General features: G+C 39.6%; 1 protein-coding gene across 1 annotated transcript in view; it reads left to right on the top strand.

The window, feature by feature from the left end:
• LOC140232822 (cystine/glutamate transporter-like) overlaps window positions 1–14,812 on the top strand; it is a 38,113-nt gene extending 23,301 nt beyond the window's left edge. Inside the window, exons 3-11 of the mRNA XM_072312936.1 lie at window positions 873–1,197; window positions 3,090–3,215; window positions 7,119–7,215; window positions 9,928–9,972; window positions 10,688–10,811; window positions 11,318–11,421; window positions 12,170–12,266; window positions 12,742–12,891; window positions 13,783–14,812. Coding sequence (XP_072169037.1) covers window positions 873–1,197; window positions 3,090–3,215; window positions 7,119–7,215; window positions 9,928–9,972; window positions 10,688–10,811; window positions 11,318–11,421; window positions 12,170–12,266; window positions 12,742–12,891; window positions 13,783–14,025 — 1,311 coding nt within the window. The 3' untranslated portion in view covers window positions 14,026–14,812. The remainder of the gene's footprint in view (window positions 1–872; window positions 1,198–3,089; window positions 3,216–7,118; window positions 7,216–9,927; window positions 9,973–10,687; window positions 10,812–11,317; window positions 11,422–12,169; window positions 12,267–12,741; window positions 12,892–13,782) is intronic.
• Window positions 14,813–20,813: the final 6,001 nt, after the last annotated feature.

The following is a 20,813-nucleotide window of genomic DNA, read 5'->3' as shown; positions in this document are numbered from 1 at the left end:
GAGCAAGACGGCGGCAAGGAACATCGATCATCAGAGGCACAAGTGCACCTGTGGAATTCCTTTGTACATCAATAGAAATCTGACAACTGTTTGAATAATCACAGCCAGTTGGAACTCCAATCCTCCTTGGTTTAATGGACCTTCTCACAATAAACCCTTGAAACCCCGTACACATTTTTTTTTTTTTTTTTCAGGCGCCTGCATGGCGCTATTATATCGTCGTTTCTTTAAGCGTATGGGTATGGTTCAGTTAAGACGTGAGTAGTCATTTAAAGTTCTGACCCATACCTCATGTTTGTCTCTGTTAACTGACGGGAAGAGTCTGAAGTGAAAGAAATCCAGATTTCTCTCCCGATTGCAACTTTTATTGATGTCAGTTCCGAGTATTCCGAGATCAGAGTAACGTAAAATGAACCCATTTTGCCGACAAAGCGTTATCTTAACAAAAATTCACGAACAGATAGGACTGAGAAGTGGAGTACTCTCGCAAGCAGAAATAATCGAACAAACTAAAAGCTTCCGCCAAGACAGGTGCACGTGTTACCCATATCCGATCGTTCAGGAATGATATATTCCTTTTGGAAGAACCAAGACGTGTTAAAGTTATCATTCCCGTGCGCTCCGGGAAGATATGAGGACTTGAATCTTATCAAGTAAATTGCAACCATATAGGCTAATATGAATTATATAAGGAAATGTATCTATCCATTTGTATACATATCTGTGTATCTATTACAGTTATGTTCGCAGTTTATTTGATAATGATAGTTTAATTTATAATTACATAAAATGTAAATAAAACCATTGAGATACCAGCATGTTCACGCGCCAAAATTGCATTTCGTTTTGCCATGCTCTCTTCTTGACCACAGGTTATCCTGGTGTACACAGACGGTGTCATCGGCTACTCATTCCTTGCATGGATCGTCTGCGGTGTCTTCTCCTCGCTGGGCGCGCTCTGCTTCGTCGAGCTCAGCACGACCATCCCGCTGTCCGGCGGCGACTTCGCTTACATCCTCGAGGCGTGGGGGCCCTTCGTCGCCTTCATCCGCATGTGGATGAGCTTCTTCATCAGCTATCCGGGCGAGTACGCCCTCATCATCCTGATCGGCACACAGTACCTCATCAGCCCGTTTCTCGCCAACTGCGACAGCCTGCCGCAAGGCGCGATTCAGCTCCTCACCATCGTAACGCTGTGTACGCTCAGCATGCAATTTTTCCCTTCCACCATATTTCATGTCACGCTCGTGGAGATTTATTTAGCTTGTTTGCTTTCATAATTCAGATAAGTTTTAATAAGGGCATGACAAAACCTATCAAAATCTAGAGAGGATGATGTTGGTGATGATAATGATTGATTTTTTAATAGTGTTGGTTTTTTTTTTTTAATTGAATGGGACGTTGCTTTTGCGATTTGTCAGTATTATTATACACTACGTTGTATTTCGCGGCGTCATGAAAGGTTTAACAGAAGGATGAGTGGAGACAAGGCTATGTAGTGACTGATGCCCAGCATTAGTCTCGAGGCCCGATATCAAATCATCCTGTCACCAGAGGAAAGACAGGCTTGTGGAGCATAATGCTTCTGATCGCGATGGTGCTGAATATACTTTGAAACCAAAGTCGCTATCAGTTGCACGTCGCACCAAACTGTACAAATCCAATGTTAATCCTGAGGGTCGTGTATCCTTTTTTAAACGTCACGGAATTTTGCATGTTGGAAGAATAAGGTCCCCCAACACTGTGCATGGAATCTTATGGTTTTAGATACGCCCCAGATTTTTTATTTATTCATTTATTTATTTTGCTTTACAAAAGATATTAGAAAGTGACGTCATGTCACAGGAGAATAGGTTCCCCATTTTTTTTTTTTTTTTTTTTTTTAGGGTCGTATTGAAGTCACTGGAAGTCCATACTACTGTTTGCCCCTTCATCACAAATGAAACCCTTTCCAGTTTTATTTCCCTCATTCCTTGAAAAGAAAAAAAAAAAAGAAAGAAACATTTGAAAATTACCTATACCTCGACAGTATACCAGCTTATGAAAGGAAATTGATATTCAGGGTTGCAAAAGGGACACACGAACTTAAAATTAGCGAAGGAGAGTTAACAACACACATTCAAGATGTTTCATGTGGTCGTCAATTTTGTGCCTCAGCCTCAATGGGACTGTGTCATACTGTAACAAAGATCGGGATATGAACAGAAGGAAAGTCAGGTGTAGCCAGTTTACGATGGCACTTTGGGAGAATTGCGTACTGTGACAGACAGTGCTCTTATATTCCCCACGCTGTTGGTGGAGTTCTATTATTTCAATCAAGGCTAAATCAATACGTCCGTCACGTGTCCGAAAACAAATTGTTGTACACGTTCGTAGATTTAATATGGTCGGTGGTTCTCAAATACACAACGCATAATGATAATTGCGTACTGTATGACCTCCATAAAAGTGGATAGACTGGCGTATTCACGGTCTCGCAGTGAATACCGCGTTGGTCTGGAATTCTTCTTCTTTTGCCAACTGTGCTATTTAGGGCAAACCTATTGAGCCTATAACGCCGGTTTGAAAATTTTGTGCTTAGGCCAGCCGACATTTTTGGACCATTTATTTTGGAAGCTGTTTCAGGTGTTTCTTGCTGGTGTTTGTTGTGTTTAATCTTGAAATGAGTTGCACATTTGATCCATGTACGGAAATGTTTTTGCTTAAAAACAAAAACAAAAAACAAAACAACAACAACAACAATAATAACAACAACAACAGCAACAGCAAAAGTGAAAACAAAAACAAACCAAACGAAACACCAGCAAGTACATGGACAACCAAAATGTTCATAAAACAACGCTAGAATGCTATCTTCGGTTGAAACATTGATGCTATCGCCTTCTTTTGAATGATTATCCTGACATTTTGTTTTACCTCATGGTAGACATAATGTGATCATTTACCCGTTGCTCGGTTTAGGTACCGGTAACATGATAAACAAAATGGTCGGTACAATGATTGTCACAACATGTGGAAAGTCTCCAATGCCAAAGTCAGAATAAAGCATGTGTGTGCTCTCGACTTTTTTTTTTTATTAATTTGGGCAGGTGCGATCTACTACCTGAACTGCACCAGCGTTCGATGGACGACTCGGGTCCAGGTCTTCTTCACGGCGGCCAAGATCTCGGGGCTGGTCATCATCATTCTCGGCGGCGTTGTCCAGCTCTGCAGAGGTGGGTGGACAGGACATTGTATACGCGTGGTCTCAAATGTTGGACCTTTGCGCGATCCTATCGGAATGAAGAGTTGCAGCAACAACAACAAAAGAAAAGAAAAGAAAAAAATGAGAATGATATAAATTAAAAGAATACAGCATTTGAGATAGATAGATAGATTGATAGATTGATTGATTGATTGAATGATTGATTGATTGATTGATTGATTGATTGATTGATTGATTGATTGATTGATTGATTGATTGATTGATTGATTGATTGATTGGTTGATTGGTTGATTGGTTGGTTGGTTGGTTGGTTGGTGGGTTGGTTGGTTGGTTGATTGATTGATTGATTGATTGATTGATTGATTGATTGATTGATTGATTGATTGATTGATTGAGATTGGTGTAAAGACCAGGGTGTATACCACTTACTATAAACTTGTTCTTTTAATTACGTACATGCTGGGTTTTTTTTTATATATAAAAAAAAAATAAGAGTGAACCATTCCTTTCAAGTTCATATCGTGATACAGGCGTTTATACGTTCGTTTGTTTGAAACTTTAAGCGACAAACGATTGAGCTGAAAACAATGGAACACGGGGAGTGGGTTTATCAATAATGTTTTTGGGTAGCATGCCAAGGATGTTGTAGGTGGTAGCAGGGTGAGGCGATCGTTCGATGAGGTTCATGTGAAGGTCGGAAGTCTTTAGGTCAGACCAGAACAGAGACTGAAAAACCGTGGCACGCGTTCGGCGCTGCGGTATCACGCCGTCGACCTGACACGAGCCTAGTGGAATCCTAGGGGTAACCTCTACGAATCGAAAAGTACGAAGGTGATGTATGGGGTATGTATGGGGTTATTTTTATAGCACACAATGATTGCATTACCATATTGCTTTGGACGTAATAAGTAGGGTAAATTGGCACTGAAAATTCTCTTCCCCAACGTTGTAGTTTCGGTTAAGTTTAGTGACCTCATTGTCAATATGTGGATGATTATGATGTTATTTGTATAAAGCCGTAATCACAGCATTACAGTCATATCATTCTCCCAGTTCCCAGATGTTAATTTTGGCAAGTCCTAGTTCTGTTCACGTGAACGTACTGAGCCATTTTATTTTCCAACAGTAAGTTTGATTTGGAAAAGTTCAATGGTTGCTGTAGCTCGTATCACCCTTTGATTAAAAAGAAAAGAGTGAAAAAGACAGGCATTTTCAACCGCATCTGCTGAGGGTACCATCTCCGCAGAGGGCTACCGGTATTAATATTACTGACCTACAAAACTCGTGCAGAATCAAATTTGTCTCGTCATCCGTCAGATAATGTCTATATATGGTCCTACAGTCTTTTCTTTATCTTCTCAGACATCTTTAGCTTGCCTAAGGCTGCGTTCACATAGAAGTATTCGGTATTCGCTATTCGCTATTCGGGCCCCGAATACACCATCACCCGCACCGTCAACTCACCATCCCATGCAGTGAGGATTTATTCCTCCTACATCCTAGCAAATCTTAACAATTTCTAAACTGCATCAGAATGTCAGTCTACATGCTTATTTTTGCTAAAGGGCAAATCCAGACCAAAATTGTCATTATTTCATAAACGAGAGACGGTATACGCTGCAAGATAATCGAACAAGTTCGATTCCCACTTTGCTATACTTTTCGCGGCTATTCGGTACTTTCGAATAGTGCCTTCCTATGTGAACCGGTGTGAGGAAATCCTATCGTTCGATTCAAGCTATTTGCGTGCCCTCGAAAAACGAGCCCGAATACCCGAATAGTATACTTCTATGTGAACGCAGCCTTATAGCCGCCGTGACGGGAAGGACGTTGCGCACCAATTGCAGTTCATGCATGCCCTAATACCGAGTACTTGCATAGAATGGCTTGAGAGATAAAAACCAATGAGAATTTCCTTTAATCCCCCTTCGTGATTCATTATACCAGTGTCCCTATCGGTACCCGTGGTGCAATGTCTTTTCCTCCCCAGCCACGCACTCGTTTCCTCTCCGCGTCCTTTATCGTGTAAAATACCGTTGGCTGTTTGAACAGCTTCCAGGCTTTCCTCACAATATTTGTAAGAAAAAAAAAAAAAACATAAGAAAAAGCAGAAGTGATAATTCTGCCAAACCAGATTTTCCACTGAAGGTCACTATATCCTGTGTTCCTTCAACTAGAAAATCTACCCCATACTTTGTCTGCGTTGATTTTTGGTTTTAGTGCTGTTACTTTGTTTGAATCATTCTATATTGAATTTCTCTTGATCTGTATTGTGCGTATATACTTTTCTATTTTGTCTTCACTTCGCTTTTTCAAAATGAGTATTTGAAGTGAAATCCACCATGACAAGAAAAGCATCAAGATTTATTTTGTTTGAGCATTGGACTATTGCCCACGTTTTATTACATCTTTTTATAGTATGAACTGAAATGAGAATGAGCTTTGGGGGGATTACGGAGCTCTTTTTAGGAAGAGTCCTTCAAATACAATGTGCAGTTTGGACCATTCGTTGCAGTAAACACCACCTTTTAGGACTGAGCTTTCGGGTAAACCCAGCCTTTGTATCTATTTCGCTGATATCTTCCATTGTGGATATCGGAGACAGAATCCCAGATCACTGTAACATTGCATTGAAAGGTCTTCCCACGAAAGGCGATAGCGGAGAAGGGAAAAAAGTGACCTTTTTTTTTTTCTCCAAAGTAATAAAACTTCATATGTTACAATGTGTTTGTGTACGTGTGTGTGTGCGTGTGTGTTTTATGTGTGTGCGCAAAATATTTTATATTTTCTGCTAGAAACAAAAGAAATCATTACAGTTTTGCCAAATTTGTAATTTTTTAAAGCAAGCGCAGAAGGTAGATGAACATAAACTGCAGAAAAAATTGAAGGTTTTGTATCCAATATTAATATCGTATTCATCTTTTTAGACTGTTAAAAGCTTCCTGTAAAATCGCATTATTTATGCCATGTATGTGTAGCGTGATATTTATGTGTACGTGAATGTTGATATGTGAATAGAATTTTTTACTGAAAAGAAAAAATCAACGAAAAAAAAAACAACTTCAAGAATTGAAGAAACGGTGGAGAAGGAGAGAACAATATGAACAATATGAGAAAAAGGGGATGGAGAAGAAAAAGATGATCTCCAACCAGACATCGCTAGTTTGAATCATAGTCGCGTGCACTTTTTCCCCGTACATGTGCTGCTTTAACAAAAGATATGTGAGAGCACCCGAGAATTATGTTGATTCTGACGGTCGGAACAACATGGATAACAGTCGGAAGGGAAACCATTGTTCCATGGTTTTTGTGTGAAGGTCGAAAGGGCTGTTTAGTCTGACCCTACGGATCGATTTGCCCTGAACTCGAACTGGGAGCAGAGCGGTAGTTCACCCACTTTACCCTTGACCTCTGATTGTTTTGAGAGGGCTCACATTTTGTTGAAGAAGAATATGACTTTGGCAGCAATTCATCGGAAGCCTATGGATTCATTATTCCTTTAATTATGTTAGCCGTATCGTATGAAGCGGAGATGTCATTCCTAATTTGTGTGTGCGTGTGATTAAATAGAATGAAGATTAATGCTTGTGGCAGAACGAGAAATGTGATCCTTGATTATGTTGTTATGTCATTTCATTTTGGTTTTTGTCCCTTACGTTTTGTCCGTTTTGTACTATCTTAAACAACCCGCTGAGAAATAGTTTCGGCAAATCATCACAAAGTCCCCTTTTTCTTCTTTTTCTTCTTCTTCTTCTTCCTCTTGTCACCGGTTGTTACTGTGAACTTTTGGATAATCTTTCATGATTTTTAGGCACTGGCTGCTAAAACGTTCGTGTTGCTGAACTTAATGCATATTGCTACTGAATATATTCCACTGTTCTAGCATCATTTTCTTTTCCTTCGCTGTCCTCAGGAAAAACGGAACATTTTGCCGACGCATTCGAGGGATATTCCACCCCGAAGAATTTCCCCCTCGCTCTCAACGCCGGAATTTTTGCCTTCTCTGGCTGGTAGGTTACCGTTAAGCCCGCATGTGGGAGGGCCAATGGAGTTAAAAAACATTATTGAAGTTGGGGATCGTAAATATGAACACACGCAAGACATTCATAATTACCAGTAGTTTTTTTTTTTTTTTTTTTTTTTTTCATTTATCTTTCCGGGGGGGGGGGGGGGGGGGACCGAGAGAGTGTCAAATTCTGTGACTGGCTTAACCCTAATCAGGCCGGGCTTTTTGGCTATGCTAAAACCGGAGGGGGCGACGAAATTTGGCATGCGTGACACCCACGTCATAATCTACAAAACTGCGTCATAAGATTTTTTGAAACAATCAATTTCTAATTTTAATTAATTAATTATGCAAGTTAAGCTCAAGATCATATTTCAGCCTAAGTAAAGTCATTCAGAGTCTACATTTTGGTCTGTAAATCTGTTTTAGCATATTCAACAATTGTAAATCACAAAAACTTCCAAACCTCATTTCAATTCTTATTATGTATTTTATTGTTCTCAGAATTTCTTATGTATTTCTTTGTTTTTCAACGTTTGTTTTTTCTTTGTTTTTTATTGGAAATTGTCATTGACCACTTTTCTACCATAACTGGCATAAAATTAATCAATGAAAGTGATTAATTGTAAAAATAATCGGGTTTTTATGACTTTCATGACAGAGCACTGTTTTCCATAGGAAATGTACACAAAATCACAAAATTGTGCCCATGTGGGGGCGACATGTTACAAAAATGGGTGTGGCTTCGAAAAAGTATGCGCAGACGTTGCAAATTTGGTCTCAAAAGTTGCGCGAGACTTGAACAAAGAAAGTCAAGAAGCCTCGCGACGAGGCCTTCTGGCGTTGCAGAATTATAGCGCGAAACGTAGGGGGGGGGGGGCGGATTCCCCCCCCCCCCCGGCCCTGTAAGGGTTAAGCTCTGGATTTTAAAGTAGGGACCATAGTTTCAACTTCTGCGTATGAGGTATTTATGCATCCACATGTAAAATCATCCCCATGGAAACATGTTACATTGTAGTTACTTTAATTTACTCTTCTTTTTTTTCTCTCCTGCTAAATGAATGAGAATGAAAGGAGAATGACGACCAGGGGCCCGTTGCATAAAAGTTACAATTATGGTAACTTTGCCATCCAATGGTAACTACCATGGCAACAATACTCAACAGCCAATCAAAATCAAGAATTCCATGGAAGTTACCACTGGATGGCAAAGTTACCATAATTGTAACTTTTATGCAACGGGCCCCAGAGGTTGCTGTCACAATAACAACAACAGTAACAACAACAACAGCAACAACAACAACAAAATATGGTCCTTTAATTGCTAACGCCCTTATTTTGTCCCTAGTAGTTAGCACTCTATATATGAATTGAAATACACTGAGTTTATTTTGGTGATTGAACTAGAGCAAGCGGAAGTGTGGTATTTTCATGCATTGGGCCATTCCCCACATACTGACACGCACCGTAGCTATTTGTAACAACTCATTTTCCCTTCCGCAGCAAATGAACTTGTTTTACTCGATAGTATATGAAATGGGAGAAGCATTGTTGAAGTAAACTTTCCGACACTTTGCTTTGCTTTGCTTTGATGGTCCCTTGCTCTTTGAAGTACATTGTAGAAAGTGTAAACCATAGTACTGTAGTCCATCCGTTACGTGTCATCACGTCGCAATGAATGATGGGTTTTATTTTGCTTTGCGTGATGAGGTCAAAGAGGCTTCCTATTATGGTACCACAGTGACGTTTAAACTCATAAACCTTTCACTATTCAACACATCTTTGCAAAAAGACAAGAAAAGAAAAAAAAAAAAAAACAGCAAACGACAACAACAATAGACAAACAAGCACTTCAGCCCAGCCGGTTAGGAAACGCTTGTATAAACCTGTCTTTAGCAACCATTGCTAGGTTAAGCAGTAAGTTTTGTAGGGTATTGATGGATATTGTTTTCATTTCTACTCTTGACACACAGCAAGATAAACTAAAAGGGAGCATTAAAGTAAAAGGACGCTTCTAATGAGTTTGCTGAAATAATGTAAAGTAAATATGTGTAAATAAAATCAAATACAACTACATGTTGTAATATCTTAAAGTGAAGTGTGTGTGTGGTCCGGTGGCCCGGAGCCACCAAAAATTGACGTCGGGACACCAATCTCCCCAAAACGCTATCTTTTGGTGGCCCCATCGATCAGCTAAAAGGCCTTTTTGAAATTAATGTTTATATTTCCTTTCATTTCGGGCCACCACATTTAATTTCCATTTCATTTCATTTGGGCCACCCACATTTAAGATACATAGAGATTTTAGTGGCCCGAACAGGTCACCAAAGGAAAAAAAAAAGTTAGTGTCGAACCCTGATATCCTAATCGTGATTTTAATGGCAGAGAGGTGGTAGTTACAGTGACATTATCGACAGTATACAGAATTTTGTTAATCTTTTTTGAACAATCAATAGAAAAGAGTCATGTGGCGATGGCACCATCTCATTTTCGATTCCATAACTATCATATTTTACGTCCGATTTCCCGATTTTGAAACATACGTCAATTCTTCTCTTTGATTTTATTTACGTATCAAAGTAAAGGTCATGAGGTCATGTACGAAAATAAAAAGAGAAGATTAATGCAGAGGTTCGGTGAAAAGGCACAGACGTGAAGGTTAAGTGCTTGTTTATTTGATTAAAGATGGTTTGTTTCCTCATCTATTTGTTTTCAGGCAATATCTGATGTTCATCACGGAAGAAGTCAAGAACCCCGCAAGGTGAGTATATGTGCATTGCATGTCGTGATAACTGGCACTACAATTCATATTAATCATCGAAAGTAGAGCAAGGATGTTAACAAGCGTAGTTTAGCAACCGACTAATGAGGCGCACGGAAGGAAATTCATCACTACGGGCCGCGTTTGTTTTGGGTTGTTTTCCGTGTTGTCGTCTGTTTCATGCAAAGTCTCGTTTTTGCTCAAGTCAGTTATGCACAGTTATCCGTAAAGTTGATGCTTTGTGCAGGCTGCGTACTAACCCAGCGAGAGAGAAGTAGCTCGCTTTCGGTCGTTTTTATTTGCATATTTCAGCATCAGTGCCATCAACTGAATGATATGCGTGAATGTGAAAACAAAAATGAGAAACCTGTCTTGAAAACTGCCAGTCTCATGCGTAGAATGAAATATCGAAGAGTTTTTTATGTTGAATGTGTGTGTGTTCATCGTACCTATAATACCAACTTTACCTGTATTATAGCTGGTAGCTGCAATTCGTGAACTTCTCAATACATGTATTTGATGATTTTAAAATCTATGAGATGTGTCCGCCATGATAGTTATCACCCCCCACTAATTTTTCCTTTCCCCGATTTATTGCGAATTGATTGCATTGTTATAATTCGCGTTAAACATTCCCCATGTCAGTAATAACACCAGCCGCTCCCGTTCATGACTCGTAGCTGACACTCGTATCAATATTTCTCTCGACCTTTAGAAATATTCCGCTGGCCGTCATCATCTCGATGATCGCCGTCACGTCCATCTATCTCCTGACCAACGTCAGTTATCTGACCGTCCTCTCGCCGATCGAGATCATCAATTCCAACGCCGTCGCTGTCGTGAGTTCTTAAAGTTTGCCTATCTTTGAAAAGCAGACATGGTCGAGTTCCTTTCGACTGCAAAAATTAAAGTAGTGTCTGAACCAAGGTTCTTGATGTAGACAGTTCTACTGTCCTGATTTTACTCCGTATGCTGTATATGCGTGCGGGAAGATTGGAAGAGTGGAACATTCCGATATGAATTTACACCATGAATTTATTGACGGTCGATAAAATTAGTGTCGCCCTAAATTGTGTACCGAAAGGTTCATGAGAGTAATTTCCATGCATGCATAATCATGTGTATTGAAGAGACTATAAGCATTAGAATAATGATGATGAAGACTGATTTTGAGGTCAAAGCAAAACAAAAGTACATGTAGATATGTTGAGATACACTGGCATGGTTAATTTTTCAAAGATGAGGAGATGTTAAGGCATCAACAATGCATCTGTCGGAAGAGTGGATTTAAACGGAAATGTGTTTTTAATTATTTTTCCTTTTTATTCGCCCCGAATTCGTGAAGGACTTTGCCGAGTTACTGTTCCCGGTCTTCGCCTGGATCATTTCCATCTTCGTGGCTCTGTCTTGTGTTGGCACCGTTAATGGAAGCCTGTTCGGGAGCTCCAGGTAGGAGATACAGTGGACTCCCGTTATAACGAAGTCCTCATGACCGGCAGTTTTCTTCCGTTATATCGAAATTTCGTTATAACTGAACAAATATACAATACAAATGCATAGTGTGGATAATGTTGCGGCCTGAATATTTACTTCGTTGTAACCGGAATTTCGTTAAAACCGTGTTCGTTACAACGTAAGTGCCCTGTATTATGAGATACAGTTTTCCTCTCTTGTCGCTGTGTGGCGTTTTGATCAAATCTTCTGACCCCGGTTTCCATGTTCTCTCTCTCTTTCCCCCATCATTCTTCTGTTGCACATATCACTCTTTTGACCCCCAATTTTCATGTTCTCCCTCCCCTTCCCCATCATTCTTCTGTTGCACATTTCACTCCTGATATGTTTTCTCATTTGCCCGTGGTCCTCGGGACACGTTAAAGACGAGATGGAGTGAAGTATGATGAAAAAGATGGACGGACAATCACTCGAAAAAACACAACGCAAATACAACCACGTATGAAAAGAAAATGGACGAGAAATATATTTTAACTGGAGGCTTTACTTATTAGTACCTACGATTCTGGGCTTAAAATATCAACTGCTTAGCACTTCACCTCTCCTGTCCGACTACATACACGTTTGAACGTAGAGCGCCTTCTTTTTTCCGTTCTGATCTGGTTGATTTTGTTTTGCTCCCAAATATCGGAAGTCCAAGCGAGTCGTGTTAGTGACTGTCATCCAATTGATTGCTTCCTTACAGAGTTCTGTACGTAGCGGGCCGTGAAGGTCTGATGCCAAAGGTCATGTCTATGATCCACGTACGCAAGAAGACCCCCATCCCTGCCGCCATCTTTACGGTAAGGATAGATTTATCGTGTTCGTTAACCCTTTCTTCTCTAGCCGGTTGCATTCAACCATACTATGTCCTTGTGATAGAGTTCTTGCACTCTACGCCAACGTTACCCTCAAAATCAGAATGGAAAACGTGGAGCAATATTCTATTTGGACTGCAATTCAGTTTTCTAAATTCTCTTTCGTCTTGGGTTCTTACAGAGATAATCTGTAGCCGTTGGCGGCAACGATCACTTTTCTTCAGCGTGTATTACCGCAAGAAGTCTTTTGAAATACATGTTTATTATATAGGGAAAAGTCACCGGGTGCGACAAATGTAAGGTGCGATGTATGCGGAATAGATCTTACAGAACGAAATCTGTATGCTTACGATATGTGGTCATTAGCGACATTTCTAATCTCTTTTGGGGCACTTCATCTTTCATCACCAAAATGATGAATTTATGACTGGAATGCCCTCCCTTCTGTCCATTAATATAGCTCCCGATTGCCATCGTCATGGTTCTCAACAACGACATCTTTCTCCTGCTGAACTTCGTGGCCTTCATCGAGTGGATCATGAACTTTCTGGCTGTGGCCATCATTCCCTACTACCGCTGGAAACACCCAGACCTGCCACGACCGTTCAAGGTATAACACCTAGGGTCCGGTTTTCCTGTTTCTCCTCCTTTTCATCATCATTACCATTATCATTATCATTATCATTATCATTATCGTCATCACTTTCGTCACCATTATCAACATCATCAACCTCATCATCATCATCATCATCATCATAATTACCATCCTCATCACCGTCAACGTCGTACTCATCATTATTATTATCATCATCATCATTACCATCAACATTATCATCACAATTGCCATCATCTTCATCATCACAGTCAACATCATCCTCATCCTCGTAATTATTACCATCCACCTCATCATAGTCCTCATCATCATCAACATCATTGTCATCTTTATCATCATTATCATCATCAATCAACATCGTCCTCATCATCGTTTGCCTTTTCCTCAACATCTTCTTCTCGTTTCCTCCACTCCTCGTCATCCCATCTTCTCTTCTCTTCTTCCTTATCCCCTCCCCCCCCCCCATCCTTCTCCCAAGTGACTAACGGGAATGACTACATCTTGTGACAAACGAGCACGTAACGAACATACTGAATCTAATTTTTCAGAATATATCTTCTTGCAAAGAAGTACGTTTCCACGTTTCCACGTTTCCACTTGTAAAATTTCATTTGTGCACAAATAAGTTTCAGTGTTAAGACGTGTTGGATTAATATCAGTTCATATTGTTCTTTCCGCTAGTACTTTAAAATTAAACGTCAAATACCATCTGTACATTAAGTTTGTAAAGTTAGGAAGGCTTACATAAAGGACTGCTATATATGAGTTGTCCCTTTGGGTATGCTGTGTCCGAATGCTGGTGATATCTTGTAGAAACTTTGAACGTATTACACCGCATTTTCTCGCAAATCTCGAAGAATTTCTCCCCCTCCGTGCTTGGCCCCCTAGGTACCGTTGTTCATCCCAATCATCTACATGTTGGGCGTGCTCTTCGTACTGGGGATGGCTCTCTACGCGTCTCCCAGGGACTGCGGACTCGGGCTGGTGGCCGCAGCGTCTGGCGTCCCCGTCTACCTTGTGGGCGTATACTGGAAGAACAAACCACCTGCCGTCCAGAACGCCATCGATCAAACCTCCCTGTTCCTCCAGAAACTCCTCCTCATTGTAGAACCGGAAGCCAAGGTTGAATGACAAACTGGTTCTTGTTCTGAGCTTCGATATCATCATTCTTTCACACTCAAAAAAGAGGGTGTGGCAGAAAATGATAGCATCTGAACTCTTTATCCCTGTACATGGTATCACCACGGCAATAAGCTCCATGAATCACCGAGGTGAATAGTGATTATGAAAAACGAGAAACTCTTGATGCTGTGGCGCATAGATATGTTTTGAAGTGAAGAAGGTAGAGATCTCTTTGTTTATCAATACGCACTCGCTGGTTATTGTCACTGTCCTGACAGCCATCGTCACTGCTATCAGTATCATATTTCGTTCCCTCGTGATTTGGTCCGTAATCCTGTTAAAAGTAGGCATGCCACTTCCACTAGACGTGATTATCCCTGGCATCAATATGATTGATGTGTCTTTAAACACTTAATTGCGCGATGTTTTATTGTTGTGTGTTTCTGAATGTATAAAGCGTAAACTTGCACTGTCTGTCATACCTTTGATGTTGAAGTACAGGAGTGTATGTAGATACACATGCTGAGCAAGTTTGTCAGTTCAAGCGACGGTCGTTTGTTTTGTGTGCGCATGTGTGTGTGCATGTGTGTTTCTACGTATTAGTTAATGTATCTTTCTTGTGTATGTGTGTGTGTTCGATGTGAGGCTTCCATGTAGGAACACCTTGATTGAAAACAACAACAAGCGAAATAGTGACAGTTAGAGGTAGTTATCCTTGTGCTGCATCAATACGCTCGAAATCTTTCTGCTGGTAACGATTTGTACCGGAATGAAATGTACGCTTACCGGACAATACTGGTACATTTACTTGCCAACCGAGAAGTGTCCCCCTTCCCAGCCAGGCTGTCGTCGCATCGGATCGCACAATTTGTTTGCGCCCTCTATGTTTGTCCTCAGCCCCAACCCGTGAACTCTCCGATTGTTATTGTGTAGTTGGAAGGTACTGTAACTGGCAGTACGAGATGATTGTCCCAAGAGGCTAAATCCCGAAGACTGTGAGAGGTGTCTCATTGTGCAGATGTCTTACGCAGTGACGAGCACTGCGGGAAATCTGACATGTGCGCATGCGCGATTGCACTATGCAATTGTCAAGAGGCTTAGTTTTGTCATCATTATTTTTTTCGTAGTAAAAGATGCCAGATCGACCAAGAATTTTGCTATGAGGTAGGACATATACTTCCGAAATGGAGTTCTTATTTTTTATTCCAATTACATGCACTTTGTAGTGAAGTCGATGTTTGTTTTGTTTTTTGTTAAAGAAGAGAGTATCATGTCGAGAGACAGGTAGAAGGCACGGTTAAGAAGACAGGTTCGGTAGGACTTCTGTGTTTGACACGCACAAAATAAGTAGGGACCTACCTCATTTCACGCGTTCTTTAACTGGCACTTGTATTGGAAGCAATGTTGGTATGCATGCGTCTGTTACCATACTTGTGTTTCTTACAAGCGTACAGAAGTTATTTTGCTCTTTCTGTTTAATTCTGCTGTGTGCCTTGTTGTGCTGCTCTAACATAACCTGAAATCGTGTCGAGTCTATCAATGTAAAGTGAACCCCAGGAAGTGAAGTGCTCGTTCTTTTGTGTGATTGGTCAGGACTACATCACGTGACGAATTACAGCGATGGACTTTCATGTATTGTATCCCTGACATCTGACCCCATTTTTTTTTTCGTCATCCTCTATCAGAACTGCCACTACCTGTACTAAACTGTTTAATACCTCTTGTCATTTCGAGACGTAACTTAGGGAGCAGGGTAAAACTGGCCGTCCATAGGACAGGAAGACTATTGTTCCTAGGAACATGTTTTGGAGCTGATGAACGGCGCGCATCAAGTCGACTGCAGTCTGAAAAATACAGTGTATAGGCTTAGGTTTATCAGATATGTAAGGCCTGTGTGGTTGTTGATCATATTCCTTAGGTATATACGTAATTATGTGTGTGTGCGCGTGTGTATGTGTGCATGTAGAAGAGAGAGGAGAGAGAGAAAATGATGAAGGTGTTCATTATAGTATATTCGAGCGACATGCTCTAGCATCCATCCTTATTATCAACTTTCCAGCACCGCAGCCGTATATACTTATCTGTAGAAGCTCAGAGATAAACAACGGAACTGTCAGATTTTATGGCGTCCGTATAAGTGAATGATTTAGGAATCTTGTTCTGTGATTGATAGGCCGTGTACGTTTCGTTCTATTTCGTCTGAATTCGTTTTACTGTCATGTGCTTTATAGGTGTCATTTACTATCATGATGATGATGGTGTTGATGATGATGATGATGATGATGATGATAATGATGATGATTATCATTAATGAAGGCAAGTCATCATCACCCAGCGTTTTTCAGCGGCAGGAGGGACAACACTGCATTCTCTGTGTCAAAGAAGATGTATGTTTGTATTTGATATGTACTAATTAATGCGTTTCGCTGAAGAGAAGTGGTTTGATGTTTTTTGTTCTGGGAGAGGGAAAAAAAGGTAAAGTGGTGTGACGTCACAAAGAGAAAGCGAGAAAGTTGTCGCTATACTGGAGAATCAAGCATGATAATGAGCAAAGGCCTTTTTTCCATAATTTGTCTAGTATAAAGTGAACTTTAGTTTAAATTGCGACTATTAAACTGGATGCTGGTGTTGGAAGAATCCTTTATACTCTCCCTTATAAATCTCGGGAGGGAAAGCAGTGCACCGAGATATTTCTGCGATGATAGTAAAGCTGTATTATTGTCATTATTATTATTCAATGAATGAATGTAAATTGAATGGAATTGCTTTGAAATTGGACGTTTTATTAACTTTTATCAGTCATCCAATAAAGTGATGAAAATTGCTCTGCTTTGTTGATACCAAGGGTAAAGATCGAATTGCTCTTCCGGAAAAAAATCTTGAAAAAGGATTATGACAAGTGTGTAGTCTAGCGTACATGTGAAACACGATCGTATTCTGAAAATCTCATTTCGTACATCTGTCCAAGTTGCCGTGCAATCGGTGTGAGATCTAGCGTTCAAAATTATTGAATTTATCAAGTGGCTAAAGTTATCACATTATACACTGCGATATACTGTATTTGCCAAGAAGCAGAAAAGTATAATTTATCAAGTGGCTGTGAAATTGAGACGGAAATTCTTCAGTATTACGTGTGTTTATCATTGGATGATAACCCTGACCCCCCCCCCCCCCCCGAAATTCCCCCGGAGGTTCTACTCGCCAAAATTTTCCACGTTAATGTGGAGGTACTAAAGGACGTGTGTGTGTGTGTGTGTATGTATGTGTGTGCGTGTGTAACATGCTTTGTGTGGACAACTGCGTGTGCTTGTGTGTGTGTGACTTTTTGATTTTTTATGTTATTCATTTATTTTTTATCTACTTATTTATCTTCTTTTTTTTTAATGGAAAGTCAACCTTTGTCTTCCTTGGCTCATGGCAGCTAGGCGAGTTGTTATATAGCACATACCGGCAGTAAGTGTAGAGGCTTCTATTTCGAAATATTTTTGGCGATAGCAATCACACAACAGTCGGCATATACACAATGTACTGCTAATGATTGACTTTTCCTTTGATATCGCAGGGACGAAACAGCAGAACAAAACGTCAGACTATAATATAGAATATGAGACCAGATCACCTTCATCTACACGGACATGACATTTGTTTGGGAAATATGCAAGCGGTCGCCTTTTATTATTATTACTTTTTTTTTTTGAACGATTTCTATGTGGTAATTTTTTTCCCGTGGGTGAGAGAAAACAACGGGAAACAAAGCAAAACAAGCTCCTGGTTACAGAGTCTACAAATTCCAGTAAAACTGGCAAGATGACATTGTAAATACGGATGTTTTAGGTCTTTTGTTTTATTTCAAAATAAAAGATCATGTGCGTTGTGTTTTCCGCGTTGACAGGGTATGAATCAAATGTGTATAATTGACTTGTCTGGTGTACAAAGATTAATAAGTGAAACTTTGAGATCACTTTTATTTTTCAAGTAAAAGTTTTCTGCTAATGTGAATTTGAGTGGTTTGAGTGGTGTTCCGTAACTGGAGGAATTAACGCTAATTTGATTCTAATGTTAGTGACGTAGTGATGTAAGTGAAGATTATTGCTCGCCAAGATACATGTACAATGTGTACAATGCTGGATATTTTGATGTACTGTTTGAGTGAGTGTATCAGACGTTGAATTTTATTCTTCGAAATCACTTTCCTGTGTATTGTGTCTTATCGTTTTATCATACCGTACATTTCCAAGCAACTCGTTTGACGATGTGGTATATTGTATAAGTCGTGGTCACAGATCCCCATTTTATAATGTAATCAGACCTCTCATATCTGTTCCTGTGACAACCATGAAAATTACTGAAGAGTATTTATGCTGTGCCTATTGAAATCGTAAAGTAATGTTTTTTAAGCTTTGAAGAGTGACTAAGTGTACATCCTCATTAACATTAAAGTTTAAAAGTATTCTTATACATCGTGGGAAAAATATTTGGGAGAAAAGAAAAGTCCAACATTCTGACATTGTTCCCTTCGATTTATATGTTTAGAGTCCTGTAATCTAGAACCTCATTTTAAATGAATGCTCATTTATTAGCAACCACGGTAGACATTTGCTTGACTTTTGCATCTATTTATTGAGAACACCTTCCTTGCCCTCCATTCGTACAATATCCTTACGTGTCTGATGCGATCTATGTGGCGGTGCTGTGGCATAGTGGATAAGACTTCCAGCTCCCAAACGGAGAATCCGAGTTCGATTCCCGCCCAGTGCTAACGTCCTTGCACAAGATGTTTTTACCCACCATGTCCCTCTTGACCCAGGTGTGTAAATGGGTTCCTGGCAACGCTATGGTAATGATAATGGCAGGGCCCTCTGGTAGAACAGTTGCAACACTGAAGAAGCTAACCTGGATAAGGAAAACCTTCTTGTTATTATTATTATTATTATTATTTAGATTTAGATTTACTACCTTTGTCCTTTTTTTTTAGTTTCCTATCAGCGTGATATAGTTTGCTACAGAAAAGTTTGTCTTTGTTTAAAATCATGTACATGGATGCAAAGTCGTTTTCTTTGTTTCCACGTCTTGTTTTTAGTGGGCGATCTTGTCAGTGTTTATGTTACCTTTTTTTTTTCTTATCTTTCGAGTGCAATGTCGAAATGTCCAGCAAAATGCGGAAGATTTTTATTTGCATGGCCAACAAAGGAGATAATTCTGGTGACGGTTCATATGTCTCGTGTTCTTTACTTCTCTCTTTCTCGTTTAAAGCAGTCTTGAATTTGATTTCGAATATTTGTGATTATTACAGCGAGTGTGTAAGATCTTTATGAGAAATAACCTGATTTGTCAAGACCTAATGGTCAGGATTTCTTGAATTTTAAACTGTTGTAATGCATTTCTTGTCTCATAATGTTTTCTTTTTTTAATGATTTATTTATGTTTGAAGTTTGTTTTTCTTTTCTTTTTAAGATCTTTTCTTTGCCAGTTTGTTACATTGTATCGACCTTTCGACTTTACGTGACACTTCTGGATTCAGAAGTGAGCGGTATTCTGCACTATGGAAATTTAATCTCACATCAACAGTATATACTTCTAATTCAGTTGATATTCATAAGGAGTATATTTACGTGTATTCTGCCATGTCTGCCGTGCGATTTTGATTTAACTGGATTTACGTGTGAAAACTGCGATTTACAATGTCATGACTACATGGTTTACGTGGAGATGGACGGAACGAGAGAAATTGGAATTATTTCGAAATGATGTGCCTCATTTTCAAATGATAGAACGTAAGATGCGCCTTACTCTTAGCTGTATAGACAAACTGCTTACAGTACACTTGATTTTTTAGAGTGAGCACAATGTAGACCACGCGTTGAAAGTTGATAATATTGCACATTGTCCAAATATGAAGATATAAAGTCACGTTCAATTCTGTGTCATTTTCGCTGATGAAAGTCACATTAATCATGCAGCATTTTTCATATTTTCATGAAGGTATCTGGCAGTAAGTATATTGATGAGAGGAAGCCCAAATGAAATGATTTGGACATTATCTTATGGAATGTGTAAAAAGGCGTATTTACTTAAGCATAAAATGTGTCGTTGACGATTGGCCATTGTGCTATGCAACAATAATTCGTGATACTAACCGAGGTGACGCAGTGTTGTTGTAAGAAGTATGAGCAACTATACTGTATATTATCGAAGCTGACTGAACTTGTCAATAATTGTTACAAGCAAACGGATTAAAGTCCGAATTAGTCAATGTTTAAGCACTGCATTTGATGCTGTGCTCTCACTAACTATTTATGGCAGAAGGGTGACGTATTGGATAAGCACAATATTAAATTGTAAAGAGTGATTTTCTTAACAGAGACTCTATTGGCTGACGTTTTTCTCTATATACGCTGCCTGCCAACTTGGCTCGTTTGTGTACACACCTGTATACGCTTATGTGTTTGTATGTGTGTTGTGTGCAATAATGATAATTATATGAATACGTATAACGGCTATTTAAAAAGTTTCCATAAGCTCTATACAGTGCGAGATGATAACACTGAATAAACATTAACAATTAAGGCTTATTTACAAGAAAAAAAAAGAACAAACATTACTCGATTACAAGCTCAAATAGTCCATGCATTAGATACTTATAATCATCGATCGGTATTGTGTGTGTGTGTGTGTGTGTCTGTGTGTGTGTTTGTAGCGATATTGCAGTATGATTATAATAATCAGTTTTTCTCATTTTGTATAATGCACATTGTTGTATGTGCTATATTTTACAAAATACGCCTAATAGGAGCGCA

Source organism: Diadema setosum, chromosome 9, assembly GCF_964275005.1.
Source record: "Diadema setosum chromosome 9, eeDiaSeto1, whole genome shotgun sequence".
Taxonomy (NCBI): domain Eukaryota; kingdom Metazoa; phylum Echinodermata; class Echinoidea; order Diadematoida; family Diadematidae; genus Diadema; species Diadema setosum.
Note: the sequence above shows the minus strand (reverse complement) of the source record. Positions and strands in the feature narration are given on the sequence as shown.